Genomic DNA, 13,539 nt, shown 5'->3' on the forward strand with positions numbered 1-13,539 from the left:
GGTGAAAATCACCTCCAGTCACATAGTGTACCATTTTCACCATTTTGGATTAAGTGGAGGAGAATTGGCCATATCAATTAAAAATTTTGGGTAACTAAAATTTTACCACCTTTGTATTGTAAAAGCTTTAAATATTGTATTATATATATATAAACACATTTAAATATTGTATCCAAAATACCTTGTCTTCTTTCAAAATGTCGTCTTCTTCCTTTCCTCTCTAAAAGCTTCATCACCTTCCATTAATGGACTCTCCAATGACTCACAGTAACTTTTGAATTTCAAAGCTTCACTTCAAAACCCAAACACATTCCAAAACCTCATGTAATTTCACTGAAGTATTATGCAGAAACTCCAGAGTATCATCCATAGATCTAAGCTTTATTCATGTAAATCTCGATTTTGGGTCTGTTTTTTTCTTATCTGACTAAAGAGCACAAACATCATTGGTTCGCACTTTTTTTTAGTACTCCTAGAATTTTGTTGGGATTTTACGTATAACATAAGCATGAAATATAGTTAGTATTGCTTGGGATATAAAATACGTATTGTTTGGGATGTTAAGTAGGATTATGTTGGGATGTTACTTACAACTTATACTGTGATACCCCCTAATTTCGGAACACGGGTTGATCAAGTCCGCGCACAAAATCAGGGAATATCAAACCAATTATAGTATTTAAACAAACACGGATTACAAAATGAAATAAAGAATAAAATAAAACGCTGAAGAAATCCAATAACCAATAAATCCATTAATAACTTCCAAATGGTTACAACTCGGGAATCCCGTAACTCAAGGACCCCTAAACCAAAAGTTACTATTTAGAATTTCAACCAAATAAATACTAATATCAACTGAAACAAAACTAATATCCTACTTTTAAGCAAATAGAAGGAATGGATAAGTCCTCCAGCTGCGGATCCTCAACCTTGAGACTTGACCTTCTAACAACCTGAAAAATAAATCGCGGGTTAAACCCTACGAGCAAGTTCTCTCTACCAAGCCTCTGAAAACCAATAAACAGATCATCTTTACCAAAACCATCCCTAATTAAGCTTTAACTTTAATATACGATGCTACCAATATATATAAATACTTATATATATAGTACAAGAATCCTATCTGTTAATAGGGCATTAAATTGTCAAAACCACTCACCAATAATTAATTATTAGTCATAACCAGACCAAGCCCCCCCTTTTATAATTTTCTCATAAAGTAAACCCCACTCACCTTAACTCCATCCTAAACAATAATTTAGTCATCTACACATATAGCAATTTAAGTATGCACCGGCAAATCAACCATGCCATTTATAAATATATTTATTTATATACTAGCAATTCAACCATGCTTCATTCAATATATTTACTTTTACAATTAATTAGCAATTCAACCATGTTTCCCATATATGAAATTTATTCATAACCAATAAGGCAGTATATCAAAGCCTTTGGCAACTCATCCATGCCTACAATTCAACCATGTACTAACTTTAAACTTAACTCTAGGTATAATTATACATAGACTTCACATGCATATAATAAGCATGTCCTTAATTTAATAACCGTGTATCTATTACGATTTTAAATCAACTATACCATACACGAATCAAGTCATACCAAACAAGATTTATAATATTTAATAATCTTAAATAATATATTTATACACATATATTTTATAATATATATATATGTGTGTATCATACATCCCATACCAATCGTTGACTATTTAAAATTATATCTACATATATATACACATATATACACCTCCTTTCATTGCAAAAATATTTAATTAATTGTATTTATACCACTAAATGCTACTAGGTATCTGAGTAACACTATGAGGCTCTCAGAACATCAAGAACACACCCTCTAATGATTAATTTTAACCCTAACAAGCTTAAGATAAATACTGGAACTTCACCGGAGTCTCAAGCAACTTTCCAGGACCTCACACGCATCCCCACGCGCCTTCACGCGCCACCACATACCCCTAGACTACTCCCACGCGCCTCCACGCGCTTCCCCTTACCGGCAGGCTCGTCCCCGCGCCTGCACGCGCCCTCACGCGCCTGAGCCACTCTCGGCGCGTGTTGGCAGCTCCTAATTGGTTGATGTTTGGTGCTCTTGGTAAGCCGCGATGCACTGGATCCTCTCCCTTAATCAACTACATCTAACCATTGATGCCGCATGTGTATCAACTTACAATGGACCGCATCACACCAGATCAATCCAACTAAATTAAATTAATCCTATGGCCTAGATCAACGAGTGCACCCTTTTCCTACGTACGCGACCACACTGGATAAAAATCCTATTGATGCGCAAATACTAGCCGCCTCCAGTGTGTTTGTTAAACAATTTAACATATATATATCTATATATATATATATATATATATATATATATATATATAACAATTTCTAAATTAACATTTAAAATATAAATTAATTTCAGAAATTGTTCAAAAAATCTCAGAAAAATCCCAAAAGCTCTATTTATTATTTTGGGCATAAATGAACATATACAATTAAATTAAAATCCATTTAATTTAATTAATCGTGCTACACAAGGTTAACGCAAAATATAAAAATTTTAGAAAAAAATAAAATTTAGTTAACCTAACCTCACATACAAGATCTAAATTATCAGAACAATGCATACATATATTCACATGTTTAATTCTATAATTTTGTAAAGAATAACTATGCTCCTCCAATCTGAATAATAATTTAATTTAATAAAATAAAATTATAATTTCGATAATCAAGGTGATAAGTTTATGAGTTCTAAGAGGAGAAGTAGAGAGGAACTCGCCTTTTCTTTTCCAAATCCGGTCTCCTCTTAAGTTCTTTGATACGGCCTCCTCTTCGTTAGCCCTTCTTCTTCTCTCTCTAATTCTCTTATTTTTCTAACGTGGAAAAACTCCTAACCCTAAAGTCTTATGTGTCTATTTATATGCATATAAAAACTAAATCCTTTTCCCATTAGGATTATCATATAAAATAAATAATATTTATCTTTTAAATAATATATATACATACATATATTTTAATATAAACATATATATATTACCTTCCATATATAACCATTAGTTAAATAAATTATATATACCTATATATATCAATATATAATTATATTGACATATATACCCCTCCACATGATTTAATAATGAATTAATATACACATGTAATTATATAGGTATAATTATGCAAAGATAATTATTAAATATCCTCACAACCACGGGCCTTTACCAATTAACCTAACAAGGCTTCCTTCAAGCCCAATACCACATCCGTTGGTCCAACTTCCTTTAATCCCAATCCAAGTAACTTAAATACCTAAAATAATGAAATTAAATTTAATAGCTACCAATAATTAACAATAAAGTTACACCAACATAAAATCACGCAAATCCAATAAACAATTCACTAACTAGCATTCCACCAATCAAACACCGTATAAATTTAACAAATAAAATTACAAAATATAATTTAATTAAAACAATACAATTTACCTACACACTTAATTAAATAAAACAAATCACAACTATCAAGCACCTAATTAAATAAAACAAATCATTTAAAAATAATAATAATAATAATATAATATAAATTAATTTAATTAATAAATCATTTTTAAAATATCGGGGTATTACATTCTTCCCCCCTAACAAAAGGAATTTCGTCCTCGGAATTCACGAATCCATGAAATGAAATTTTGATTATTTGTCCCAAATTTTCATTTTCCCTTATTCCACTATTTGCCATGTAAGATATCTAATATGTAAATATCTATAATAACATGCTCACAATTGTGTAAATTACTTAAACACCTAGTGGTGTAATATACTAACAGTCAATGATTTGTATATATATGTATAAATATATATCACCATCATAAGCCAAAACCAGCCAAAACCATCCAGATACTAATGAACATGATGCATTTATATCTACTAAGTCATTTCTACATCTACCTTGAAATAGAAAACATACCCTCAATTCTTCTGAGGTACCCATGCATTACAAGGTGTGGCATTGTACACCATGCCCTAATGCAACTGCTGTATAGGATGTCCCTGCGGTGGCGGTGGTGCTGGTAAGGCCGAAAATGTCTGAGCCTACACACGTGGAATCTGTGGAGTAGGTAATGGTTGCCACTGTCCCTGTTGCCCATACTGTTTCTGAGCCAACCCAGGACACCGTTTGGCTGAATGCCCATAATCTCCACACTTATAGCAATGACCCCTAAATATATTTAACTGCCCTCCTGGTGATTACCCTGTAGCTGTCCCTGTCCAGTCTGAGGTGCTCCAGTTTGCTGAGTGGAAACTCCCTCTCTCTGAACTTCTGAATTACCCTTGTGCCTCTTTCAAGGCTGCTGGCCCTGGAATCTGCCCTTATCATTCTGTCGGTTCCCATTATCATTCACTTTCTCAGCTGGCTGATTAGTAACGTCTTTGCCACCCCGCTTCTCAGCCCTAGTCTATCTGAAATCCTCATTTAGCTGATAAAGCTGCAAAGCTGGGTCCACCACTTGAGCATAAGTAGTGTAGGCTGGACTACCAGTAATAGCTTTCTTGATAGACCACATCAGTCCTTTGACAAAACTGTTGCGCTTCTTCTCCTCTGTATCCACCTCCTCCGGTGCAAAGAGAGATAAGCGTGTGAACTGCTGTTCATACTCCGCCACTGTCATGGTCCCCTGCTGCAGATTAAGAAACTCAGTCTTCATGCCTGCCCTAACTGCATAAGGGAAATACTTTTCTTCAAAGCGTGCACTGAACTCATCATAAGTCAATGCCATCCTCTCCTCTATGGTGGTAACTGACTCCCACCACTACAGTGCATCCCCAACTAGCTTGAAGGTAGCAAGCATCTGCTTCTGAACCTCCGTGCACTGAACCAAGCGAAGATGTCGCTCAATGTCCTGTTTCCACTGGTGAGCTGCTCTTGCATTGGTGGAGCCCGTGAACTCAGGTGGACTCCCTTTTGTGAAAGAACTCCTGGCCTTCTCCCAAGTATCAGTCTGAACAACCGGTGCTGGTAACGGTACCGGCTGTACCTGAGGCTGATTCCGAAGTGCAGCTGCTACCCCAACTTCTATAGCCCGAGCAATGAAGTCATTGATGTGAGGAGGAAACTCTGGATTTTCTCCCTGATCCCCAGTCTGTTGAACTTCCTCCTGCTCCTCATAAAACTGACCTTCATCCTCCTGACGCTGCCTACGGGCCGCTTCCCTTCGTTGCCGATTGTTCCGTCTAGTTCTTGCGTTAGCCATTCTGTCAACACAGAAGGACAGACATCAGCACGATTAAACCGAACCGTAAAGAATACAATGAATCCTAAACTTAAGCTCTAAACAATAAAGAACGCTACGCGGAAGTCTTATACGATAGAATCCTAGAGACACTTGAACCTGGAGTGCTCTGATACCAACTGTGATACCCCCTAATTTCGGAACACGGGTTGATCAAGTCCGCGCACAAAATCAGGGAATATCAAACCAATTATAGTATTTAAACAAGCACGGATTACAAAATGAAATAAAGAATAAAATAAAACGCTGAAGAAATCCAATAACCAATAAATCCATTAATAACTTCCAAATGGTTACAATTCGGGAATCCCGTAACTCAAGGACCCCTTAACCAAAAGTTACTATTTAGAATTTCAACCAAATAAATACTAATATCAACTGAAACAAAACTAATATCCTACTTTTAAGCAAATAGAAGGAATGGATAAGTCCTCCAGCTGCGGATCCTCAACCTTGAGACTTGACCTTCTAACAACCTGAAAAATAAATCGCGGGTTAAACCCTACGAGCAAGTTCTCTCTACCAAGCCTCTGAAAACCAATAAACAGATCATCTTTACCAAAACCATCCCTAATTAAGCTTTAACTTTAATATACGATGCTACCAATATATATAAATACTTATATATATAGTACAAGAATCCTATCTGTTAATAGGGCATTAAATTGTCAAAACCACTCACCAATAATTAATTATTAGTCATACCTAGATCAAGCCCCCCCTTTTATAATTTTCTCATAAAGTAAACCCCACTCACCTTAACTCCATCCTAAACAGTAATTTAGTCATCTACACATATAGCAATTTAAGTATGCACCGGCAAATCAACCATGCCATTTATAAATATATTTATTTATATACTAGCAATTCAACCATGCTTCCTTCAATATATTTACTTTTACAATTAATTAGCAATTCAACCATGCTTCCCATATATGAAATTTATTCATAACCAATAAGGCAGTATATCAAAGCCTTTGGCAACTCATCCATGCCTACAATTCAACCATGTACTAACTTTAAACTTAACTCTAGGTATAATTATACATAGACTTCACATGCATATAATAAGCATGTCCTTAATTTAATAACCGTGTATCTATTACGATTTTAAATCAACCATACCATACACGAATCAAGTCATACCAAACAAGATTTATAATATTTAATAATCTTAAATAATATATATATACACATATATTTTATAATATATATATATGTGTGTATCATACATTCCATACCAATCGTTAACTATTTAAAATCATATCTACATATATATACACATATATACACCTCATTTCATTGCAAAAATATTTAATTAATTGTATTTATACCACTAAATGCTACTAGGTATCTGAGTAACACTATGAGGCTCTCAGAACATCAAGAACACACCCTCTAATGATTAATTTTAACCCTAACAAGCTTAAGATAAATACTGGAACTTCACCGGAGTCTCAAGCAACTTTCCAAGACCTCACATGCATCCCCACGCGCCTTCATGCGCCGCCACATACCCCTAGACTACTCCCACGCGCCTCCATACACTTCCCCTTACCGGCAGGCGCGTCCACGCGCCTGCACGCGCCCTCACGCGCCTGAGCCACTCTCGGCGCGTGTTGGCAGCTCCTAATTGGTTGATGTTTGGTGCTCTTGGTAAGCCGCGATGCACTGGATCCTCTCCCTTAATCAACTACATCTAACCATTGATGCCGCATGTGTATCAACTTACAATGGACCGCATCACACCAGATCAATCCAACTAAATTAAATTAATCCTATGGCCTAGATCAACGAGTGCACCCTTTTCCTACGTACGCGACCACACTGGATAAAAATCCTATTGAAGCGCAAATACTAGCCGCCTCCAGTGTGTTTGTTAAACAATTTAACACATATATATATATATAAAACAATTTCTAAATTAACATTAAAAATATAAATTAATTTCAGAAATTGTTCAGAAAATCTCAGAAAAATCCCAAAAGCTCTATTTATTATTTTGGGCATAAATGAACATATACAATTAAATTAAAATCCATTTAATTTAATTAATCGTGCTACACAAGGTTAACGCAAAATATAAAAATTTTAGAAAAAAATAAAATTTAGTTAACCTAACCTCACATACAAGATCTAAATTATCAGAACAATGCATACATATATTCACATGTTTAATTCTATAATTTTGTAAAGAATAACTATGCTCCTCCAATCTGAATAATAATTTAATTTAATAAAATAAAATTATAATTTCGATAATCAAGGTGATAAGTTTATGAGTTCTAAGAGGAGAAGTAGAGAGGAACTCGCATTTTCTTTTCCAAATCTGGTCTCCTCTTACGTTTGTTGATCCGGCCTCCTCTTCGTTAGCCCTTCTTCTTCTCTCTCTAATTCTCTTATTTTTCTAACGTGGAAAAACTCCTAACCCTAAAGTCTTATGTGTCTATTTATATACATACAAAAACTAAATCCTTTTTCCATTAGGATTATCATATAAAATAAATAATATTTATCTTTTAAATAATATATATACATACATATATTTTAATATAAACATATATATATTACCTTCCATATATAACCATTAGTTAAATAAATTATATATACCTATATATATCAATATATAATTATATTGACATATATACCCCTCCAAATGATTTAATAATGAATTAATATACACATGTAATTATATAGGTATAATTATGTAAAGATAATTATTAAATATCCTCACAACCATGGGCCTTTACCAATTAACCCAACAAAGCTTCCTTCAAGCCCAATACCACATCCGTTGGTCCAACTTCCTTTAATCCCAATCCAAATAACTTAAATACCTAAAATAATGAAATTAAATTTAATAACTACCAATAATTAACAATAAAGTTACACCAACATAAAATCACGCAAATTAAATAAACAATTCACTAACTAGCATTCCACCAATCAAACACCGTATAAATTTAACAAATAAAATTACAAAATATAATTTAATTAAAACAATACAATTTACCTACGCATTTAATTAAATAAAACAAATCACAACTATCAAGCACCTAATTAAATAAAACAAATCATTTAAAAATAATAATAATAATAATATAATATAAATTAATTTAATTAATAAATCCTTTTTAAAATATCGGGGTATTACATATACCGACTTAAATTACAAATTGTTGGGATGTTATGTACAAATAATCTATTTGGATTATGTTGGGATGTTGCGTACAATTTATATTGACTTAAATTACGAACTGTTTGGGTTGTTATGCAGTATATCCAAAATACCTTGTTTTCTTCCAAAATGTCGTCTTCTTCCTTTCCCTCTCTAAAAGTTTCACCAGCTTCCATTAATGGACTCTCAAAGGACTCACAGTAACTTTTGAACTTTAAAGTTTCACTTCAAAACCCAAACACACTCCAAAAACCCATGTAATTTCACTAAAGTATTATGCAGAAACTCCAGAGTATCATCCATAGATTTAAGCTTTATTCATGTAAATCTCGATTCATGTAAATCTCGATTTTTGGTCTATTTTCTCTTATCTAACTAAAGAGCACAAACATCATTGGTTCGCACTTTTTTGAAATATTTTGGAAAGAAACAATATTTTGGAAAGAAATCAAAATTTGGGTTGTTGAAATGGCGGGATTTTGGAAAGAAATCAAAATCAATATTTTGGGAGAGAAGAAAATGGCGGGATTTGGGTTGCTGAAATGGGTTGCTGAAAGGGAGGGAGGGAAGAAGAAATAGTATTTGTGAACAATGTATACATATATATATATATATATGAAAATTGTGTATAAAACAAATAAATATTTTACCCACCTTAGTAACTACTGTTCACTAACACAAAAAGGCAAAAATGGGCCGATGTAGGACTGGTGATCCTGGTCCACACGACAATAACCCAAACCATGACCATCTTGAGTGATAACAAATCCAAAACGAAAAAACAACAGTGTCTTTTGGAATGTCCTAATCTGTAGATGTTGATTGTTTGCCCATTAAATTTTAAACAACGTGCCCTCTATAAGTCTACAAAAGATAATGATAATACTATATAAATAAATAAAAATAAATAATGAAACTTAAGCAAAATATATCTACCTATTTTCTGGTCATGCACATTACGTACTCCTAATACATTATTGGAATGGACCGAATGGTCATTCCAAACTTGATAATTCCTCTAAATAATAATTGTCCTATAATACTTTTCAAAACTACCCCACATGAGCTTTTCCTATAAATTTGAAACATCTCTCTCCCATTCTCATCAATCCAAGAGAGAGAAATGGAAGGCTCATCTTCTAGCTATGTTCATGTTCTTACAACCCTTCTCATTCTACTAGCCTTCACCTCTTACGTGAGCTTGGCTTCCGGTGCTGTGGCCGGGAAATCAAGCACCGAGTTCATCAGAAAATCTTGCAGAGTAACAATCTATCCAAAACTTTGTTTCACCTCACTCTCAGGCTATGCAAGTGCTATCCAAACAAGCCCTAAGTACCTAGCATATACAGCACTCTCCGTGACCCTCGACGCTGCCAATTATACGTCCAGCGTGATGAAAAATTTGTCACGAAGCCACGGCATGAAGCCTAGAGAGGTCGCGGCCATGGGAGACTGTGTGGAGTTGTTAAGTGCCTCCGTAGACCAACTGAGAGAATCTCTGGGAGAGATGAATCAAATTAAGGAGCCAAACTTTGAGCAAATGATGAGTGACATAAAGACTTGGGTCAGTGCTGCTTTGACGGACGACGACACGTGCATGGATGGGTTCGCCGAGAAAGCCATGGACGGGAACTTGAAAACTGTTGTGAGGGGCCGGGTCCTGAAAATTGCGCAATTGACTAGCAATGCTTTGGCTTTGATCAATACTTATGCTTCTCTCCATGTCTAGCTCACTTCAAATAAGGGTACTATTTTTTTTTTTCCTTCCCCCAAATGGTAAAGCAAACCTACACTTTTTTTTGTTCATTTTCGGACTCTACCCGTTCTCTTCTCTTTGAGAATAAAGAAGTTATACCAATAAGCCAAATGCTGTTTGGTATAAGGATAGTAGGTTAGGTGGTTGTTAATGTTAGCACCGTATTGGTCATGGGCAAGTGTATAAAATTATATTGTATAATTTCTAGTTATGTACTGTATTAGAGAAATTGTGTACATGAATATTTATATAATTGTTGTGATTATGTTTGTATATGATAGCGAGTTCAATAATACTTGGATATAGAAGTTTACTTGATCGAAGCCATCCTCATTTTGCGTGAGGGAGAGAGAGTTGCCCAGCATTCATATGGGACCACCTCACCCATCAATATCCCTTAAAAGACAAAGATATGCATTTTGCCCATACTCCGGCTCAAACCCTCCCCACTCTCAAATTCTTCAACTCTTTAAAGATGGAGAAGTTATACTATTACGCTAGATGTTCGAGACACTAAAACTAAATTCTTATCCTTGACCAACCCTTAGAGTTGCCATCTTACAAGTTTATTAAATAAAAATAAATAAATGAATTAGTTTTAGAGAATGATATTTCAATATTCTCTAAAAATAATATTATGCTTTAGGAATTCTTGAAAATTGCATTAAAAAATTAAACCAAACAGATTTGAATTTCCAAAACTCTATTTCTTTTTTATCTTATTTTATTAAAATTTAATATTTTTTTCATGAAATTCCAAAACGACTCAACTGGGCACAGCTCACAAGTTCTCCCGGCCATCACAAGATAAATTTGAATTCAGTAAAGAAGTTAAACATGAACATCATACAACTTACTTAATTAGAGGCTTTGGATACATGTGAAGGAAGGCATATCATGCATCACGCCTTTGTGATATAAATCTTAGAAACGAGACAACCAAGGGCGCATAAACTTTTAAATTTTGTTTTAATATCTGGAATGAGACTAACAAGCAAAATTATACCCACCCAATAAATTCGGACAGAAAAAATTTTCAGAAACTTTTCGAGTCAGAAATTATTGTCATATATACTTTGTCTTTGTTAAAATCTTTGTTTGATTCAACAATACTCAAATATGTGAGATATATTGGCATATTTAGGTAACAAAACGAGTCCTAGTCGAGTTGTAATTTCAGTTATCATATTAGACTTGACATCGACTGCGGAATTCAGAGGTTGAACAGAAGAGGAAAGTACTGTTGATCATCGAAAAGGAAAGAACAACACATTAGGACATCATTTCCCACTTAGGACACAATGATATACATGGTATATTTTCAGAATTTCAAATATACAGAAATTTGAAGTTCAGGTTGAATTATGTCAAGTGGGAACCGATACCTGCATTTGGGAACCGGTTCCAGAAGCTAAGATTTGAGAACAACTCTCTGTCCTTTGGGAACTGGTACCAAGATTGGGAACCGGTTCCAGAAGTCCTGATTATAATAGGTTTCCAGTTACCCTGTTCTGTTTAATTCCTTTTTAATCAAACTTTCCTTCCAAGTCATATGCACGAAATTTCCTTTATTTTCAGAAGGAATAAGACTTTGCAAACCTCTATATAAACCATGTCATACACATAGGTTTATTAACGGCTTTTACTCATTATTCATATATCATACAAAGCCTTACGAAGTTTATCCCTCTCAGAAAATCAAAGTTGATTTTTCTGTTGTCTTCCTAGAACATACACATATTCACCTAGTTAGGTTAGAGTTGTGGAGTTCGAATCCTGATCGTGATCATACAGTTATATCTACATCGATCAGACAAAGCAGATCTTATTCTACATCATTCAGACGATTGAAGAACATAAGTAAAAACAATCACACTTTGAAAAGGTTGGAGCATTCGTGGAGTGTTGTCCGATCTACATGCTACTCTTCTACAAATATCAAGCATAAGCCTGAGGTCAAGTTGTTGTTGGACGGGGAGTCGCAAAGTTAGAGGATTGTCAGTAGTTGGTGTTTGGTAGAACGATAGGGTGTGAGCCAGAGTTAAAGTTCAGTATATTTTGTTTCAAGCATAATGGATTGGTTTACTTTGGACTGCACAGTCCACGGGGTTTTTCCCATAATAGTTGACGTATTTTATCAACTGGTGTTTCCTCGCTAAAATCCTGGTGTTATCTTTAATGTTTTTTTATTTTTTTTTATTTTTTATTTTTTTTATCTGCATGTGATTAACTGTTTAATTGCTAAAATAAGTAAAGTTGGTAACGTCACAGATCTATTTTACAAAATCTAAAACTTTCCTAAATACATTCCACTACGTATGACTCACAAAATATACTTGATATGACATGTCTACCTTGTCTTTGCTGAAGTGTTTTGTTTGAATAAAAAATGGAATGACACACTGACAACTAGTTTTGCCGAAAAATATGCCATTCCAATAATGTAAGAGATTTTGCCCAACCTTGGGGTTGCTGGAGAAGTTATAATCATCTGTCAGACCCAAACCAACTTCTTCGGGGTATCCAATGGCTAACCAACCCTAAGGTTGGCCAGAAAATAGTTTTCTATTACTCCAACCTAGGACACTTAACCATGACCAACTTGCTGACTTCTTCTAGCAAAATTTGGACATAGCTATGAGAAAGGTTGGCAAACCTTTCAATAGGCTCATTTTCTCAGTCATTATATATTCTTCCACTTTGAGAAAATCAATGTTAAAGTTTTGGAAGGAAGTCTTAGTATTTTAGTTGCTCCAAATTTACATCTTGTAAGTTTTGGGGGGCAAAACGTGACCAATCAACTATGTATTTGATCAAAATATATACGAATCCATTCTCCACGTAAACCTCTAAACAGGGGGGACGAAATTGGGCAAAAGGTTTCAAATCCTCAAGATCACAACTTCTGGTCTAGATAATAGGCTGATTAATGTTTCAGCCAAATGGTATATTATGGCTAAAAAACTTTTAGTTATCTCATTCCTCTTTCAACAGAATATCATATGCCAAATTTTTCACTCACAATCTAAAATTTATATGCCGTGCTATTCTTCCTAGAATATAAGGCACATAAAATTTGGGGGAAAATGCATGTTTATATCCCAATTTTCAATAGTTAATTCGAAAGTGGCACGTGGCAAGTTCCAATGGAACTTACAATAATAGATTCTTATGACAATGGCTAGTAAGTGCTTGGCACATGGCCATATAAAGGTGAATGGATCACCTACAGCTAAGATCCTGTTTGCACCACAAATTATCGATTAACTTCCAAAGA

The 13,539-nt window shown here is 34.4% G+C and overlaps 1 protein-coding gene across 1 annotated transcript; it reads left to right on the top strand.

Moving 5' to 3' along the window:
- Positions 1-9,603: 9,603 nt before the first annotated feature.
- On the top strand, positions 9,604-10,535 carry LOC132271931 (21 kDa protein-like). Its single transcript, XM_059773433.1, has one exon. The coding sequence runs from the start codon at positions 9,630-9,632 to the stop codon at positions 10,233-10,235; it is 606 nt and encodes a 201-aa protein (XP_059629416.1). The 5' UTR covers positions 9,604-9,629; the 3' UTR covers positions 10,236-10,535.
- The last annotated feature ends 3,004 nt before the right edge of the window (positions 10,536-13,539 follow it).

Source organism: Cornus florida, unplaced genomic scaffold, assembly GCF_030987335.1.
Source record: "Cornus florida cultivar Cherokee Brave unplaced genomic scaffold, ASM3098733v1 CherokeeBrave_3.0.0_Hap2_Chr08, whole genome shotgun sequence".
Classification (NCBI taxonomy): Eukaryota; Viridiplantae; Streptophyta; class Magnoliopsida; order Cornales; family Cornaceae; genus Cornus; species Cornus florida.